This window comes from Falco cherrug, chromosome 9 (genome assembly GCF_023634085.1).
Source record: "Falco cherrug isolate bFalChe1 chromosome 9, bFalChe1.pri, whole genome shotgun sequence".
Classification (NCBI taxonomy): domain Eukaryota; kingdom Metazoa; phylum Chordata; class Aves; order Falconiformes; family Falconidae; genus Falco; species Falco cherrug.
In genome coordinates this window covers 44,003,749-44,022,435 of record NC_073705.1, presented here as the reverse complement: position 1 = coordinate 44,022,435, position 18,687 = coordinate 44,003,749, and the positions used below count along the sequence as shown (strand labels likewise).

General features: G+C 37.8%; 1 protein-coding gene across 7 annotated transcripts in view; it reads left to right on the top strand.

Moving 5' to 3' along the window:
* WAPL (WAPL cohesin release factor) overlaps positions 1-15,407 on the top strand; it is a 159,801-nt gene extending 144,394 nt beyond the window's left edge. For all 7 annotated transcript variants that reach the window (XM_055721467.1, XM_055721469.1, XM_055721466.1 and 4 more), the window contains 10 exons: positions 3,055-3,166; positions 4,161-4,258; positions 5,834-5,910; positions 7,142-7,317; positions 7,633-7,748; positions 8,444-8,602; positions 9,892-10,099; positions 11,303-11,391; positions 12,473-12,568; positions 12,950-15,407. In XM_055721467.1, coding sequence (XP_055577442.1) covers positions 3,055-3,166; positions 4,161-4,258; positions 5,834-5,910; positions 7,142-7,317; positions 7,633-7,748; positions 8,444-8,602; positions 9,892-10,099; positions 11,303-11,391; positions 12,473-12,568; positions 12,950-13,015 — 1,197 coding nt within the window. In that variant the 3' untranslated portion in view covers positions 13,016-15,407. The remainder of the gene's footprint in view (positions 1-3,054; positions 3,167-4,160; positions 4,259-5,833; positions 5,911-7,141; positions 7,318-7,632; positions 7,749-8,443; positions 8,603-9,891; positions 10,100-11,302; positions 11,392-12,472; positions 12,569-12,949) is intronic.
* Positions 15,408-18,687: the final 3,280 nt, after the last annotated feature.

Below are 18,687 nucleotides of genomic sequence, written 5' to 3'. Positions count from 1 at the left end.
GCATAGACTATATAGCATTTAGAGAATATGTGCAAGCCAAATGAGATAATTAGGTTGTCTTCCAATTTATGATAGTAGCAATGGTAAGTTGAGACAATAATGAACTTCATATGTGGAAGATAAAGCTGCTTTCACATAGATCTCTGTCATGAGATATAATGAGTAATCTGTTTTGCGCTAGATGACAGGCAGAAAATGCTAACTAAAATGCAAATTTTGTGGGGGTAAAGAAAAGATCTGTGCTTTTTCAGACTCAGACGTAGCCACTAAGAAGCAGAAGGATGTTTTGATAACTCCAGTTTGTGCCTAACTGGTTACGCCTCTGTTTTGAATCTTGCATAGATCAGATGAAGATGATCAATACTGCCTAACTCTTCCCTCAAAATGTTATTTGTGTGACTGCCTAGATCAGGCTAAATGTTGAGTGCTCGAAACAGGTATTCAAAGGGTTTTGTTTTCTAGACTGCTGTGAACATTAAAATGTAAATCCTGAAACGGAAAAAGACTTTTCCATGGAATGAATTTGTTCCAGGTGTTTTTTTGCTGTCTTAGGAGAAGATAAAACCTGAGGATCTTCTCCTTCACGTTAGCAAATGGCCCTGCCTGTCAGCATAGCCCTGTGAAGCTCACGCTTGCAGCTAGCTCCTCCCTCTTGCATCATAACGAAAACCTTCAGAAGTGACTTCTCTTTTCAGTTGATGAAAGAGGTTATTCTGGTTTTCATTCTCAGCGTAAGGCTGAAAGCTTAAGGGACCCACATTTTGAGCCTTTAGTGTTAAAATTTTATAGTAATTGACATAAAAAATGGATAGAATGGATTACTTTTCTCAAAAGCAAAAGGGCTACAAGGTTTGATTAATTTTATTAAAAAGAAAAAAACAAAAAAAGAGCCAACAACAACAGCAAAAAATCAAACAAAAAAAACCCCAAAACAACCCTGAAAATTATATCCTTAAGCCCAGTAGTATAAATACTGAATTATTCATGCTTTATAATATTTAGCATAATTCTCAGGGAGTGTTTTTGAAGTGTGTTTCTGCAGTGTTACTGCCCTTTAGCAGAGAACTAAGCATCATATTTTAAATATTGTATGGCCTTTGAGCTTTCATGGTGAAGGTAGGAAGTTAACTAAATCTTTTGTAGCCATTCAGATCTCTAAGGAGAGTTTTCAATCAGCTTCTATCAATCTGGCTTACAGTTACACATGATTTCAGACATCCATGTTAGAATATTTTCAAGCTCAATCTATAAAATTGAAAGGAATCATCTGAAGAGGATGGGAAAGCTACAGAGAGCTAGGGATCTGTCAGACTGCTGTCTTCAGGTTCTCTCGCCTTCTCCCTCAAAACACTTTCTCATTTGGCTGGCTTCGGAAAGGGAGTTCTCCATCCATTGCTTAAAATATGCTCATCTCCTTTAGCATTATGTTTTTAGCTTACAGTTTTTGAAATTGTGAGGTTTTGGATCTTGTACCTCCCAGTGATGAGAAGAGAACGCTCTGTAACCAAGTGTGTTTAGTTTCCCCCCTGTGGGCAGACTCGATGAGTGTCTGTTGGCAATTAAAGGCAGCTAGCAGTTTCCCGGGTGGTGGAACAGTTGCAGGAGTAATTGCAGCTTTGTCTTTGTTTCCTCAGTGATGGGGAGTTGAGATGATGCTGAGTCAGGGAGGGATGACCAACCTGTTGTAGGTTTGCTGCTGCTGCTTGTGTTCCCTTGTCCCCCACAACACTTTCATGACCCAAGGACATTTTCATTTACGTTGGAGAAATGCCGTTACTCACTGTATGCTCATCAGTGACAGCCTGCTACAGAGCTTGCTCCTAAAAAACAGAACTGACTGACTTTGGGTGGTAACTTTTCATCCAGAAGTTTATTTTTCTAACTTTCTTTTTCTCCTTGGAAGTCAGTATTTTGAAAACCAGGAAAACAGCTGAAGATATTGGGGGGGGGGGGGGGGGTGTGTGATACAATTTATAACATGGTTTTCCGAGACAATGGGATGTTTACTGAAGCCTGGTGAGTACTGGTAATCCCAGGAGGTGCTCAGGTTTGAACTGGTATCCTGGAACGTGCTGCACAGCTGAGAATAAGCACAGACCTCCCTGAAGCATTACACATCGAGCCTGTCAGGGAAGGAAGATAACTTGAAAGTGGTTAAATTCACTTGGCTTTCATCAGATCTCAGGCCTTTTTCTCTGAGCTTTCGTTGTTGCACCTATGCACCATATATGAGATTATTAAGCTTACAGTAGTTCAGATTTACCTGTGCATTTTCCAGGTGTTACAGAGGTCTATACTGGTCACTTTTGTGTAGGTGTAAATTTATGTGTAAGTATATGTTTTATTATTAAGATTTGCCTCTTATTAGAGGCCTTTGGAAAAACAAGTTACAGTCTTGACTTTATAAATGGTGTTAGTTTTGGTTAAAAACATTGCAGGGTATTAACAAAGATAATCACCTAAAATCCCTTCAGCTTCCATTTGCAGGGGGTAAACTTAACTTGGCTGTTGTTGAGTTTTGATATACATTCCTCTTTTTTTTTTTTTTTTTAATATATCTGTAAATGTAGTAAGATTTTCTACATTGTTATAGTTTAATTGCTGTCTTCTATGGGTTTGACATTTAGAAACGCGAAATACCTATGTTAGAATTAAATGTATTCTACAAGCAGCAGAGCCAGTGTGTCCAGGAGACAGAGAAGCAGTGTTCACTGTGGCTTTGCTTGTGGTTTTTCCTGCCCGGCTTATTTGACAGTTACCTTCCTTTATTGTTTCTTTTGATAATAAGAGAAACAGATGAAAGGAGTCTGCTTAGGTTTTCTAAGCTATTAATAAAATCAAGAAATGTTGAAAATGCAGAGTATCTTTTTATCATTACAAAGTATATTGTTGTAACACATATTTTTCAATCTGTGCTCCCTCTGGTGGTTCTTCTACTCAGAACCTACAACTTTGCTTTTTATGGGTTTTATATGACATGTATTTATATGATTTGGTAGATTTGCTACAGCTGCCTATGATGATATCACTAATTCTGGAACATAACTCTTTCAGACCGGGCATTTGGCAATGGAGACATTACTGTCTCTCACCTCAAAACGAGCTGGGGACTGGTTTAAAGAAGAACTGCGACTTCTAGGTGGTCTCGATCATATTGTAGATAAAGGTATATTGGAGATGCTGCTTTAACAATGTGAAAAATCCGTAATCTTCCCAAGATGTTTGCTTTGCTTATATGTTTTCTGTGGTTAAAAATGGAAACATACGCGTTTTTTCTCAGTAGTATTAAAAACAAAGAGTGCAATTCGATATCGAGTCACTGAGAAACATTAGTGACTGTAATCTGTTGCATGTGGGATTGAAAGTAGTTTTAAGGTTCAACGGAATGTGTATAATGATGCATATAATACGTGAGATTAAAAATGGCTTAATCATAGACAGAATACAGATTACCGTGTTACATAGCTCTGTACATCACACAAATATAGCACGCTTATTCTGGAGTAAAATCTCCTTTCCAGTCTTCTAGAATTGTTTTCAGGCCTGATTTTTTCAACTAAATGTCCTGGAGGAAGTCAGCCCTTCAGCAAGAAAGGATTTTTTGTTTCCTTATTTTTTAAAGACTTGTTCATCCAAAAAAACCCAAGACATCTCACAGATAGCAGAAGGGATATTTCTAAAATGAGTTCTTGAGCTGAACAAAGCTTGGTCTAAAGTAAGCAAAGGGGTGAACAAAGGAAGGATTGAAGAGATGAAAGCATTGTACAGTTTCAGACTTGTAAAGTATGGGGAGAGTGCACTTGCTGTATCTTTTTTCTCTTGTACAAAGCAGTGCATTACAGTTAAGAAACAGTCGTGTGCTGTACAATCTCTTCATTGTCAATAGAAAATAAAATACACAGGTAATTTGTGGTGACAATTGCAAACTTGTAAAGCCAAGATTGAAAGTTTGTGGTCAGTTGTTTAGTTTTGGTTTTTTTAATTTACTTGGAGAAATGAAAAACTTGGGAGTGCTGATCATGTCCTTCACAATTGTTTCCTAATATTAGTTTTGTATAGCATAAAACAAGGTTGACAGCAAGTCTGAGTAGCTAGTTTATACACTTGGCTTTTGAAGATCTCTTACTGATAGTGGAAAACAACTTCTTTTTGCTGTTTAGTTAAAGAATGTGTGGATCACCTAAGCAGTGATGAAAATGAAGAGAAATTGGTTGCTTCGCTATGGGGTGCAGAAAGATGTTTACGGGTCTTGGAAAGTGTGAGTATAAGCAGATGCATCATATTTCTGAAAACCGCTTTTTCTCAAGTGGACCTTTTCGATGTTACATTCTTTCAATGTATTGTTACATAATTACACTGTAATGTTGATTATTTTCTTTATAGAGGATACTGATTTTCTGATGTTTATCACTGGTCCTGGAATGTTAGTTTGAAATTTTATTTTACCATTCTGTTTCTTTTTGGTAAGAAAACTAAATGCAAAGTGATGCTTTTTCTCATGTTCTTACAAAAACCTGCTGTTTATGAATGTTGTTTTCAAGACATGGGTTTGACTCTCCAGTGTGTGTCTAATAATAACGAATCATTATAGAAGCACTGTTTTCTTAAAAGCAATAATTCGATGTGTATTTTAAGGATTGCTGCTTTCAAGTATCATCTAAGTGCTGAATGGGGAAACTGCCCTGAAAGTCAAACTAGTCCTGTAATCAGTTGAGCACGTATAATGAGGTGCGAGATGATACTTTTTTTTTAAATGAGAAATTTGAACAGAATTACATGGTGGTTTTGTGTAGAGCTAAATTGACAGGAATTGTGAGCATATGCTTCTCTACAGTGCCTTGTTTTGCCAAGTTTCGTGTTTGCTACTAGTGTTACTCTTTTTGTGTTGTGATACGGTAAGCAAGCAGAAGAGTGTTGTGATGTTTCAGCAGTACATCTCCACACCTGAGGAAGCAGCGGTGGGGTTCAGTGTGCAGGTCAATGAATCTCAGCGAACACCGTAAACCCAAGTTAGAGGACAAATAGTTCCAGCGCTAACTTGTTTCTTTGCTAAAATAGAAAGACTCAAAGATAGCGTAAAGTAAGCTAAAACCTGAGAAAGACGAACAATTGCTGAAGTACTAATCCAAGGGTGCCTACTTTAATGGCACGTGCCTTCTGAACAGTGAGAGAAAAATGTTCAGATCCAGTTTCTGCATTTATATTTGATAGATATGTTTGCCAAGCAGCAGAAGAAGAGCCTTGTTTAGTGGTAGAATATTCAAATCTGAGCCTAAGGGTGGTTTGTGATTTAGTGAGGTCCTTAAGGAACTTGGTAGAGATGACAAAAATCAACACACCAAGTCACAAAAATTTAAAAGAACTTCTGCTGTTTCTGGAAACTTACTCTGAATTTCAGTCAAGGGAATCAAGAAAAAATGTGATTTTTATGGTTGGATGCATAATAAGCTCTCAGAACAAGTTCTAAAAATAACACCTAAAATTTTGTTCTGTTATATTTTTGTGTGTATTTACATACACTCATACACACACCTGGGACACTATAGTCCCAGGATATAGAGTCAGGGTTCTGCTGTGGCAGAACATTCTGCCACGTGGTTTCTGTACTCACTATATCATGGAAGATGGTTTTATCTTCAGTACAACAATTTTGTGTGAATAATTACAAAGTGAAAACTCCAAGGAAATACTGGACAATGACAGTGAATGTTTACACTGGTAATAACTAAGAAATGTGCAACTGAACGAAGCGGGGTGGTAGGGAGAGGGAATGTTTCTCTTTCAAGGAAAAAGAAGTCCCATATTTAATATTACTTTCTCCTCCTCTTTTCAGGTAACTGTGCATAATCCAGAAAATCAGAGCTATCTGATAGCGTACAAAGACTCACAACTCATAGTCTCCTCAGCTAAGTAAGTTATAACAAAAAGACAATTTTGCAGAGTGCTGCACATGATAGGGCAAAAAAAATAGATAAATTGTTATACTAGAAGAGTCTAGGGGGGAAAAACCCCCACTGTTAATTTGCATCAAGTAATGCTGAAGTTAATTTACATGAGGGTATGTGTAACTGCCTGAGTACTACCAATACGTAGCGCTGCTATTGTTGGCTCTGTAGAAGCTGCAAACTGTGGATTCAGCTCCTTCTGTACCTGGTTAATATGAACACGGAAGAGGGCAGTTGGGAAGCCACGTTTATTTATTGTTTTTTCATTATGCTTAAGTGTTTACTGAAATGGAGCGTAACAGAATTGAAATAGTGAAATTCTGTTCTTAGCTGTTCTCCCTGGCAAAGATGCGTGTACAAACACCTCTAACCCATTTATCAATCTGGGTGAGGTCTCAGTTGACTGGCAGAGATTGTATCCCTCTTGTACTGCTCTTCATAAGAGAGCAAATGGAGCTGAAAATTTGGCTCTGTGGGCCTCATTGGAAACATAATTTCATGGTTGTAGGTTAGATATTTTGGGTACTTCTTTAAATAAAAAAGCCAAACAAACAACAAATCAAGCAGACAAAAAGCAGCACAGTTCATATGCTATTTAGGCCAGTATATATTTTTGTCATTTTTTGTGTTGTTGGTAGTTGAAACGAGTGTTGTCAGTTTAACATCAGACTAATGACATGCGGTAGAATCATGCCAGTGGTCCAGCAGTGTTAGAAGATTAAGACTTTACTGCTAGGAAGTCACGTGTCATTTGTTTATTTCTTACCGAGTGGAAGTAGCTCTGAGGACGGATGGAAGTAGCTCTGAGGACAGAACAAGAGAATGTTTAGGTAACACTGTCGGGATAATGTTGTGCCTTGATGGTCAGAGGATATGAGAGGCTGGGCTTGTATGGTGAGGCGATATCTTCTGTAAGACTGTGGAAAGAAAAATGAACTTTTGCTCTTGAAATCTCAAGCTGATAAAGCTCTAAGCCACAAAGCTTTCCTGGCCTTTGTTTTCACAATTTCAGTTGAGCTCATAACAGATTCTATAGCTGATAAGTTCATTATGTCTCCCTACTGACTAGGCATCTAAGTGTCAGAAAAATTCTGCATGAGCTCTGTATTTGAGGTTTTTTCCTGGTGAAACAAGTATAAAGGTGGAAAGTCCTGTATTTTGTGGAGGTAATTTTGTTCTGCATCTTCTCCCTGCAGAGCACTGCAGCATTGCGAGGAGTTAATTCAGAGATATAACCGTGCTGAAGACAGTATCTGTTTACCAGACAATAAGCCTCTGCCTCACCAGAATGTAGCTAACCATGTGGGTAAAGCCGTGGAAGACTGTATGAGGGCCATCATCGGTGTCTTGCTCAACCTGACAAATGATAATGGTAAAACAAAAAATTTGCATGTTCGGTGTTACAGCATCAAGTAAAACATTTATGTGCGCCCTTTCCTTACGCTGATTATCATTTTTCTATCTACAGTGTAATAAAGTAGTTAAGTACGGTAGACGCTTGCTTTACAGTAACGGGTAATTTGTCTTCGCAAATTGGATGAGTGTTTGCAAGCATTACGTGCCAAGATGCAAGCTTTTGCAAAACGACCCCTGTCTGTCTTTAGGGCGAAAAGGTTTTTATCAATCGGCTAATGATTATGAAAATGAGTATTTTCAAAGTAAGCCTCTAAACTCTTTTTGTTTGCAGAATGGGGTAGTACAAAAACAGGTGAACAAGATGGTCTGATAGGCACAGCTATGAATTGTGTGCTTCAGGTTCCAAAGTTCCTACCTCAAGAACAGAGATTTGATATTCGGGTGCTGGTAAGCTCTTGTATCTTTTACATCAGTTTCACCCCCTGGTGCATTTAACTACTCTGGTTCCAAATTAAGGAGCAGCCGCTACAGTTTTCCTTGACCTTATATATACTTGGTGAGGTGCTTAAAGAAAGTTTCTGTAAGGATTTGGTGGCTTTGAGCTCCGTTTTCCCTGTTTGGTGCGAAAAAGTGCACTGCTAGATGAACAAAGAGATTTAGCTAAATAAGTCTGTGAATTACCTAATTTTCAAATGTCTTTTCAATGTAGAAATACACTGGGTGTTACTGTTTGAGATAAGGGCTTTGTCAAATTTACCTCAGCTTATGTAAAAAGGGTCTGTGTGGCCTAAATAGCAACACTGAAATTGTGCACGTGACGGGTCTTTTAAGATGATAAGCTGAAGGTTGGACACCTGACTCCCTAATCTATGACTGAAATCACATGTTTTAAAATGTTTTCGTGTTAAGACTTGTAAAAACAGGATTCCTGCATACAAGTTCTATTATAGAGGGATCTCAGTTTTGCCTCCTATTCCTTTAAATCCTGATCCTTCTACCAAACTGTTTCATAAAGGTGTGCTGCTAGTTATGTGTCCTCAGAAAGATAAGGCTTAAAGGCGACATTTATCTGGATAGCTGGTTTTTGCAAAATTATCCTTTTTCAATATGTGTAATCCTGTCGGACTCTCCAATTCTTGCAGGGATTGGGTCTGTTGATCAATCTAGTAGAATACAGTGCTCGGAATAGGCACTGTCTTGTCAATATGGAAACATCATGTTCTTTTGACTCATTCTGTACGGGAGAAGATGATAGCCTAAAGATAACTGGACAGATTGATGCTGTTCAGGCTTTAGTGCAGGTAAGAAATGTGTTTTTCCTGTAACAGTTACCATTTCTCATTATCGGGCTGTCAAGGGGGAAAGGCAGAACTCTGCAATGAAGATTTGACGTAATTTTTTTCTGTTTAGTATTTTGAATAATTCAGCATAGCGGGAGAAGAGTGGTGCTGCTCACAATTTTGACTTGTTCAGTACTGCCCATTACAGAAACAGCTTTCCTGGTAAAAAACAGTGGCATCATTATTACAGGCACCCAAAGGCTGCTCTCATGCTCCATAAAGCTTTCTTGTTCCTATAGAGTTTACTTCTAGTTTTCTCGTTCCTAAATGGTTTACTTCTAGTTTTGTTTTAAACCAGCTGTAAAAACTGTGAGCTGCTCCTGTCTTAAATACTTTGCTTCCATAGTTTTTTTTTTCTAAGTACTATATTTTTGGGAGTTTGTAACATTAAATTAGAGAAAAAAAAAAAGTATCATGCTTTATAAGAGCAATAAAATATGGATGTAATGATTATGGTTGTGAAACAGCATTATTAAATGTTGTATTGACCAACTTAAAAAATAAAAAAAGAAATTCACCAATAATTCTGGTGAATGTGTTCTACCAGCAAACTAAAATAAAAGGATTTAAAGGAAATACAGTCTTTTTTATTACAATTGAGATAATTTTATGGACACTTTTAGCAGTTCTTGTATTTAACTATGTGAAACAACTGTGCAGCAGTGGACAAAAAAAAAATCAACAATAAAAATAAGTAATGCGTTCAGCTCTGAAGCAATATTTAAAAGTGGTGGTTGTATGGTTTGGGAAATAATTCAGAAGATGTAAGTGTACAGTATGAGATTGTGACTGAAGCAGCATCTTGATAAGTAATTTTAAATTACTCTTACTTTTCTGCTTTTTACATACTAAGGGAAAAGCTAAGGGAGCAAAGAGGATAGCTAGTAGGAAAAGAAAATAAGGATTAGTAGAGAGCAAAAGTGGGCAGGGAAATATGGCAACTTTTAGTCTTCCAACTGCGTCTCAAAGAAAACGATGAAACATCTACGATGCCCACGAGGAGCCTGCTAGTTCAGTGCCGGCAAGGGCGGGAGGGAGGGAGGGAGGCTCTTCTGTAGAGCACAGCGTTGGTGTCGGGATAAATTATATTTTCCTTGGAAAAAGAAAAAAAAAAAGGCTATTAAGAAAAGTATTGACGACTAACTGTCTTAAGCGGTGAATTGTGAAGAGGAAATAAACTTGCAAGTAGTAATTCAATGTGTTTAGGATTTAATTTCTAATAGAAATTCCCCTGAAATTTTCCCCATTAGCTATTTCTTGAGTGTGAGCGAGCGGCACAGCTGGCGGAGAGCCAGACAGACGAATTGATTAAAGAAGCTCCTACTGCTCAGCACGATAAGAGTGGGGAATGGCAAGAGACAAGTGGGGAGATACAGTGGGTCTCCACAGAAAAGCCAGATAGTACTGAAGAGAAAGATAAGAAAGAAGAAGATGATGAAGAACTTGATCTTAATAAAGGTATGTTGTCTGGTTGTGACGAGCTCAGAAAAAGCAAAGAGCTCTTGTGACTGCATAAATTCCCACCTTCTGCTTCCTACCGACGTGCAGTCTCTTGGGCTGAGATTTCCTCAGTGTGTTCCCCAGGTGAAACTGTTACAGATCGTAAGTAGGAGCAGTTCAGAGCTGAAGCATGAGAAGTGGAAGAAGAGTTATGCTACTTTTTATTTTCTTTATGTACCTTCGATCAGTTCCTTCTTAAAAAACAAACAAACAAAAAACCCCACACCTTTTTAGAGGTTCTGTGTAAGAAATATTCTGGAGCGATGGCTTTTAGGGCTTTACCTTATTCTTCTGAAACAGTCCTTGAAAGTTACCTGGCTTAATTTAGTGGGGTTTTTTTTCCCCAGGGTATCATGACCTGTTCTTGTTTCATGCTGCTTTTAGGGATTTGATTTTTTTTCCTCCGCTCCTTATTTTCATGTACGCTTCTCCTGTCCCCGTCTTCTTTCTGTCTGAGTTCTTCTCCCTCCATTTGGTGGTATCTCAGGTACCTATGTAAAGCCTTTATGTGCTGCATCTTCAGTAGCTTGTTCCAGGAATTTAAGTACCTGTAAGCTGAGTTACCGTAGTTTGTCTCTGGAAAATGTATCATGTCTGAAACATCAGTCCTTCTTGGTTTAATCTCCTAATAGTAGGGGCAGTGTATTACTTCTAATAGCGTTATGGTCTTCTAATAGTAGGTGCGGTATATGATTTTCTCCAACCTTGCTTTATATCCTTTGTCCTTTTTGTAGCTCCGTCGTGGTGGCTGCAGCTGTTTGTGGTTTGCCCAAAAATGCTGAGTGTCTAGCAAATGGGACTGTATATGTTATCCTCGATATAACTTTGGGTGGAAGTCTTACTGGCTTGTGGCATCACATGAAACATTTGTGTTTGTATTTTGGAGTGTTAAGCATAGAGTTTGCACACTGTAATGGTTATTAATAAAATACTGTGTAACATAACGGGTTGACGGTGAGTGAACACCATGTTTCTGTTCAAGAATGTACTGCTGAGGTAGACAGAGTTTGTCTGATTCTTGCCTCTGAGGTCTCAGCCCAAAAGCTCATTTTGTTTCAGAGGAAAGAATTCTGAGAAGTGATAATGAAGGATTGTATTTGAAGCAGTAAAAGATACCAGCTGCTTGGAGAATACAATACACTCTGTTGTCTCTCTTTACAGCTCTTCAGCATGCTGGGAAGCACATGGAAGACTGCATTGTGGCCTCGTACACAGCATTGCTTCTAGGCTGTCTCTGCCAAGAGAGTCCAGTAAGGGAATAAGTCAATAACTTGCTCTGAAGTCCAGTATGAGTTTTGGTGAAGTAATAATTCGCGGTATTGAATAGGTTTACTGAATTAGGGTTCAGTGTGAGCTGGTACGTTGATGAAGCTACACTGATGTATATAGTTTTGTGAAAAGTTGCCAGAGGCATTCAGTCTGAAACAAATTTTCTGAACATCAGTATGTTTATCGAAACCAGTTGGAATTGAATATTTAACCTCTTCTGCCTCTCTCTCCCTTCCACTCTTAGTCTTAGCCAACAAATGAACTTGCTTTGGAAAGGCAAAGGAAAAAAAATGGCTCACCTATTCTATAATTAAAACTTGCTTTCTTTTTCGGTAGTTTCAACAAGCAAGTTAACATCAGACTTGTTCATTCATTTTTATCAGTCTGCTTTATTTTTACCTCCATTGAAATTACATGAAGTCGCGTATGTCCATGTGAGTTGAAGATGATTGCCTCAGGTTGGAAATACATAATAGAACTAAAAATGTGGAACTCTAATGGCCGAGAACTTCATAAACTTTTCGGTCAAATATATACTCGAATGAAAATGAGGTTCAGACCTGCCTTCATGCTTGTCTAAATTCATCATGATGGCAGGAATGGTCTTTCACGTGCTGTTCTGTACCTTTTGACTGATTAGCTTCCATACAATTTCAGTGCTTGGAGTGATACTGACAATAAGTTCAATAATTCTCAACCCTTAACAATTATAAAGGGAGATTCTCTACGTGTCAGGAGAGTGATCTGGTGGTGGTTTTTGTTCTTGATAATCCTCTAGGTTCCGGAGAGGTTTGATGGCTGTGATCACCTTTAATGGGAATCCCCAACCCAAAAAACCCCAAACCAAAACCAACCCCAAAAAAAGTTTAGCAATTGTTGTTTCCTAGAAACACCGTAAACATATGAGTGTTGTTTGAGAGACTTAAATCATAGAGATGACAGCGAAAGCCATCTTAATAATGATGTGAATATACTTGTCTTATTGCATTTCACATGCAGAGTAATACAGTTCGGTATTGGAAAAATATTTCCCAAATTAAAATGGATTGTTTTATTTCTTAGATCAACGTGACTACTGTGAGGGAGTACTTACCTGAAGGGGACTTCTCGATAATGACTGAAATGCTCAAAAAATTTCTCAGTTTTATGAATCTTACTGTAAGTAATACATGTTTTAAATTGATGTATGTCAATATTTTTGTAATTGTGTTTTCTGTTAATAGTCCATACATCTTTAGAAGCACTTAATATTTTTCAGTTTGTGTCTTTAGAAGAGCACAGGATGGTTTTCTGTTTTTTAAATACTGAAAACCGATTTGTCTGTCATTGCTTTGGTAGTAAATGGGGAATGAAGCTACTTTCATTTCATTTGGTTCTGACTGGTCAGGAAAATACTTTTGAATCCTCTGCCTGAACCTAATTGCTTTTACTGACACACAATTCTAAATACTAAAATTTGGAAATGAGCATAGTTCTCGAGTACTTTAGAGGTATTACAAATGCTTGTTTGTTACTTCTGTTTTCTGTTACATTTTCCAGTGTGCTGTTGGAACAACAGGCCAGAAATCTATCTCTAGGGTGATTGAATACTTGGAACACTGCTAGATACTTAACTTCCGCTGCAGGCACTCTAATGCTGGAGCTACCCTTAGACAAAAGAAGAAGTCATGAAAGAAGTCCTTGAAGGATATACCAAGAGCATTCATCTGTGTCATTCGTGTTCGGATTTTTAAGGCTACCTGGTCTCTTAACCATGCGTTCAGCATTTTCTAAAAGACAGTTACTACATCAATCTGCAACTATCAAAAATGAGGGGAAAAAGGTTCTGAGGAAAGTAAATAAAGAAACCATGCTGTTTATGATGCAGTGCAGTATTTAAATATTTTTTGGCAGGGTTTACCCTCCCTATCTTTTTTTTTTTTCTTGCTTTGTTCGTGACAAGTTTCAAGGGGAAAAACTTGCTGCTGATAGTGCAACTGCTGTTTACTGTTGAGCCACTGTTTCATGCCAGCCAGGTGCAAAGGCAGCTTAGCTACTGAGGTATCAAACAAATGTTCTAATAAAGAAGTTCTGGACAGCAGCACCGCTCCTATTTGAGTTTAATTTGCTCTTGCTTTTTTATTACTAGATTATTCCAAAATCATAAAATATAAATTTTTAAATACTTTTGTGATTTTAACTACTGTCTATATTTAAAATCTGTTGGAATCCAAAGAGGCGAGGATTGGATAGTTTATTTTTTATACTGTTTTGATTGAAATTAGGTTGCTGAACTATTTCTCAGTTCTAAAACTATCATGGCCCATGTACTGTAAACTGATAGACCATAACACTTGGTAGTTCCAAGAAGCATGCAAACCCATAAACACACAAAGCCATTTGAGGGTATGTTATCCATTTAAAAAAAAAAAATAGTAACTGTAAAAAGGTGTGCCCTGTTTAAAGAAAGAAAGAAAAAAATATTTAAAAAAAAAATATTCAATCCCAGGGTAGTTTACACTTCTAATAAGCAAAAACTTTGAAATGCTGTTTTGATTTGTTTCAAGGAAGCACTCAAGATGTATTTTATAATACTCAATACAAAGAATTTGGATGTTTTAGGGGGAAGAATTTTAAAGAAGCTAAAACACCAATGGGGATTAATGTTTCCAGCTGACATAATCTTTCTATTTCATTCTTCTGTAGTATGACAAAGTTTAAATGCATACAACACAAAGCCTTAAATTGCTGATATAGCTAAGATTTTGTTCAGTCTGAGGTCTAGTTCACAGCAAAGCATTGTGTTTGAAGACTTAAGTGGAACAAAGAATCCCAGAAAATACGTGACTTTTTAAACAGTTTTTTTCTTGCACTCATTATTCAGACCAACAGAATTGGTAATTATTTTTATTAAGGTGGTCTTGAATATTTGCAGACTGTTCTGAGATCTGCTTCATTGACATTTTTAAATACCTGTATAGGTAGTTGCATCATGTTATTCCATTGAATTTGTAAAACTTGAAGCCATAAAAATATTAGTTCTATGTATAATGAGGGGGAAATAACAGGAAATCTAACCTGCTTTTAGATCTTGTGTTATCTCCATGTATAAAGTTAAGAACTCGTGCTTTTGTATCAGTGCCAGCTGTAAATTTTTTACATACAGTGGCTGCCTTCTATGTCTTCCTATTTTTGATAATGCAGATTGTTGGGAATTCTGTAAGGAAGTAACTGATTAGCGGCAAAAATCCTATGTTGGTCATACGTTTTTGCGTTTTCTCTCATCACCTTCTAAAACTTAGTGTATCAGTGTAACTCAGAAAAGTTTTTGAGGTTGTATTCCCCTTTGTTTAAAAAAAAAATCATTATTGAGAGAGAGAGAAGCTGTATGTAAATGATAGGAGGAAATCACTGAATATTTTGCCCTTCTAGTTTTCTGATTTTTAGAGATTTTCACTTACTATAAAATTTTGATTTGATTATGTAGTTTTCTGTGGAGAGATGGCAAGAAAAAATAAAATACAGATGTGATGATGGGGGAAAGCAGGGACAACTACCTTTCTTTGTTACACTGGTAATTGTTTGGGAATTGCTTTACCTCAGTGTTTAACAGTTTTTTTTAAATGTAACTAATTGTCAAGCACTGACAAATGCAGATTTTTTTTTTTTTTTTTGAGGGTGGGGGGAGAAATCACCCTGTGAACTGCAGTGCATTTTTGTGTGTTAGACCCTCAAATAACTCTGCGTTAAAGGGTACTTGAGGCCAACTTGCAAATTAAAGTTTTAAAGTAACTTTTTTCCATTGTAAATATTTGTGTAAATACTCTCAATTGGAAATTAGAACAGTAGAGTACTTTTCTGAATCCAATCCTATTTTTATTTTATACAGTATTTCTCAGCTGTGATCTTTGGAGCAAAAGCCAACGGCAGGAAAAATAGTTTGTACCAGTTTCATGAAGTATGTCTTTGGGTTTTTGTAAATAATTTTAACTCAAATAAAATTGCTACTTTCAATACATATCTTGTCTTTTAACATGCAATAGAACACTCCTCTGAGTGATTGCAGAAAGGCAGTGTCAGGTAAATTGTTAAAGGGGAAGGAGGAAAAAAAAGGGGGGGGGGGGGGGGAATAAAAAAAAAAAAAGCAATAGAGGAGCATCTTGATGGTAGCGTTCCACAAAATTCAGTGCCTGGACCTGAGGTTGTGTGGTCAGTCAAACCAACAAAGCCTTGGAGTTTCTGGAGATGATGTGCTCAATCTCTTGATGCATTTTGGAGTACTCCACACAAGTTGCTGTTGATCTTTCAGCTGAAGGGGCATGTAACCACTCTAAAGAGCTGTAGTTAGATTAACAAAAACATGCTTCCTTATGGTGATACTTTTCATGTCTTGGGGGATGTTACTGGCTTCTTTCTTCAGCAAAAACTGAGAAAATTACTGTGAGCGTTGCACTGTTTGTTAATACAAATGATGCTTTAATTGCAGGGTGGAATTTTTTTTTTCCCCAATGGATTTTTTTTTCTTAAGTGATACAACTAGATGCAGGTACAATACGCAATAATTCATAAGCTGTAAAGCGAGTTAAATGTGATGTGTCATCTCGGTGCCACTTCAACAAGCATCAGTGTAATGTAGCTTTATTTCTGTGCTCTAAAGGGATGTTACTGAAGCTTGAAATATGGAGCAGTATGTTACTAGTATGTGCCACTGTAGGAGGCAAATACAGCTTTATGTAAGCAAATGTGTTCCACAAAACCCCCAACAGTTCTGTAAAAGTATTTCCTCTTGGTTATGTTGTTGGTAGATAAGTACAGGAAGCATTATGTGCGGGGGCTTTGAGATGACGTCAGCATTTTGAGATTAACGGGACGATTGTGGAGCTGCTGTAGAAGATTTGGGAGTCATCGCCTTTCACATAAATCATTTCACTCTCAGAGCGCTCTGAAATGTGTAATTTGCATAATAAGAAAATGATCTTGCATGATGTGTACAGCACTGATTTACCAGAAGCTGAATGTAGAAGCAGGTAGTGCTGGAGATGATTTCTCAAGCTAGCCTAATGGAATGGGGTTTGTGCTGTCAGCAGATTGAGTCTCTCTGAGCAGAAGGTTGGACGATGATATACAAAGGTATAAAAGCTTCGTTCTTCCCCCTGAGCCAAGCATCTGTGCCAAGCGTGCAGCTGGAGCTGTGCAGTTCTGCTAGGGAGCTTAACAACCACTGCATGGCCATTTTGGCTGCGCAAGAAGGTAGTGGGAATTCTCATAACAATTTTAGGGCATTACATTTTTTAGCTTTTTCTGTAATCCGGTACACTAACAAGAGTTCTTGCTTTTAACCGTGTTTTCAGGCTCAGGTACCTCGCTGAATTGATAAAGATGTTTTTGGTCTCAGATGCACTAGAGGGTATCCTGTCTTCCCTCAGTTTTCCTTCCTGGACATCAGTAATTCCTCCTTTGAGTCAGCAGAAGCCAAAACACACTCAGCTGGGGCTATTACCAGGCAAGGCCACGCAGTTTTTCAGTAAAGTTTTTTTCATTTAGATGGTACCGTTCTTGTTTAAAGGGCAAAGAAAATGAACATGTGTATTTGAGCTCAAAAGACAAAGAGGGCTTAAGCAGCTGCCATTCTTCTGCATCTAGCCTTGCCTTATAGGATGGCTTGTTAATTGGGTTTTTGAAGATAATTATATGGGAATTTGCCCCAAATTCCGCTAGCCAAGTGTTTTCAGAACCAGGCCGATGTAATTCTTGATGCTGCTGCTACTCCTCCTCTGTGTAATGTGTTAATTCATCTTTGGTTAAAGGGCACTACTGGATTCTTATAGCTACCGTTCATGCGTGTTGTTTTTTACTGCCCGACAGGTCCCCTGTCTAAGGGACTGTAATCTGTTACGGCATTTGCAGCATCAGCAGGTGCAGATAGTCTTACTGGAAGTAAAAGTGAAACCATTATAAATAATGCAACTGCTTGAAGTCCTTATCCAAGAGTAGATTGATTTATTAATGCCGCAAGGGTCTTTATTCCAACTGTGAAAACTGAACTTAATTTGCAGCTATAGGTTAAGCTTTGCGTTGCCATGCTTGGTATGTGTATCTGCCTGTGATAACAGGCACTCCCTTGGGGATGCACAGGCCGTTGTAAGGAGCCCTGGAAAAAGGCATCCTGGTTGGGAGGAAAGTGAGCTGCACTGGAGACTGCCTTAAATTTGGAAGACACATGTTCATGTCTTTCACTTCTTGTCTTTCAAACTGTATCTGTAAGTCTCCTAACCCCCAGCTATTGCTACTACATGTTGAACTCCTATTTCATCAGCTGAGAGGACTAAAGCCCAAAGAATTTCTTGAGATGTGTGGAAAGCTAGATTAGTAAATAATAAAAAGAGTCGTTCAGACGGTAATATCTATTTCCTCTTATGCCCATGGCATAGACTCAAAAATTCTAGTCTGTCTTAGGTGGCCCAAAGTTATTTAGGGGAAGGTTCATTATTGGATAAATACTAACTTTTAAAAAAAGTAAACTGTGGCAGAGTAAAACTAGATGATGCAGCCAAGAGGACTCTCTTTGGAGTAAAGGAAAGAATAACAGGAATTCTATTTAGATTTACTGTTTAGTGTGGAAATTCTTTGTTTCCTGTATTGTGACAGCAAACTTGGTTGTGTCTGCGTTTAGTTTTTTGAAAGTGGGGAAGAAGAGTGAACCTGGAGTGTGGAGTGTATTACATGATTTTCATTCCACCTGTAAAGCTCACCCTGTGGTTGTGCCCTAGAACAACAGTTTGGTGTCGATCAGGTGAGTGAGTAATAATAGTTTGTGTGTGTCTCTTTCCCCTGAACTTCCTAGCTGTTGTCACTTTACCTTCTTCAGAGGATGAAATTTGTTTTCTCACCACTGAAGATAAGGGCACTGAAAAGAGGATGTTTTACCAGGAGAAGGATTTGAGTCAAATATGCACCAAAGAGTTTATGTTTAGTGGTGGACATGAATATTTACCACCTGGATAAATATTTTTGTTAAAGACCCAAACCAGATTTATTCAACAGGTTCTTAGTTTGCATTGTTTTCTCCTTCAAACTCACGGATGCTTAATCAGTAGAAACTAAAACTTGAGAAAAGCTGCAAGGGCTGCAATTTGAAGGAAATAATAAATAAATACCCCCCCCAACAAACCAACCCACAGATACTAGAAATAATTTTACTTTTTTCCAGCTAGCAATTAAATTCATTTTCTTTATTCAACTAGCCTGTTTTTGTGAATGTGACAGTGAGATATGTCGTACTGACAGTTGCTGCTCTT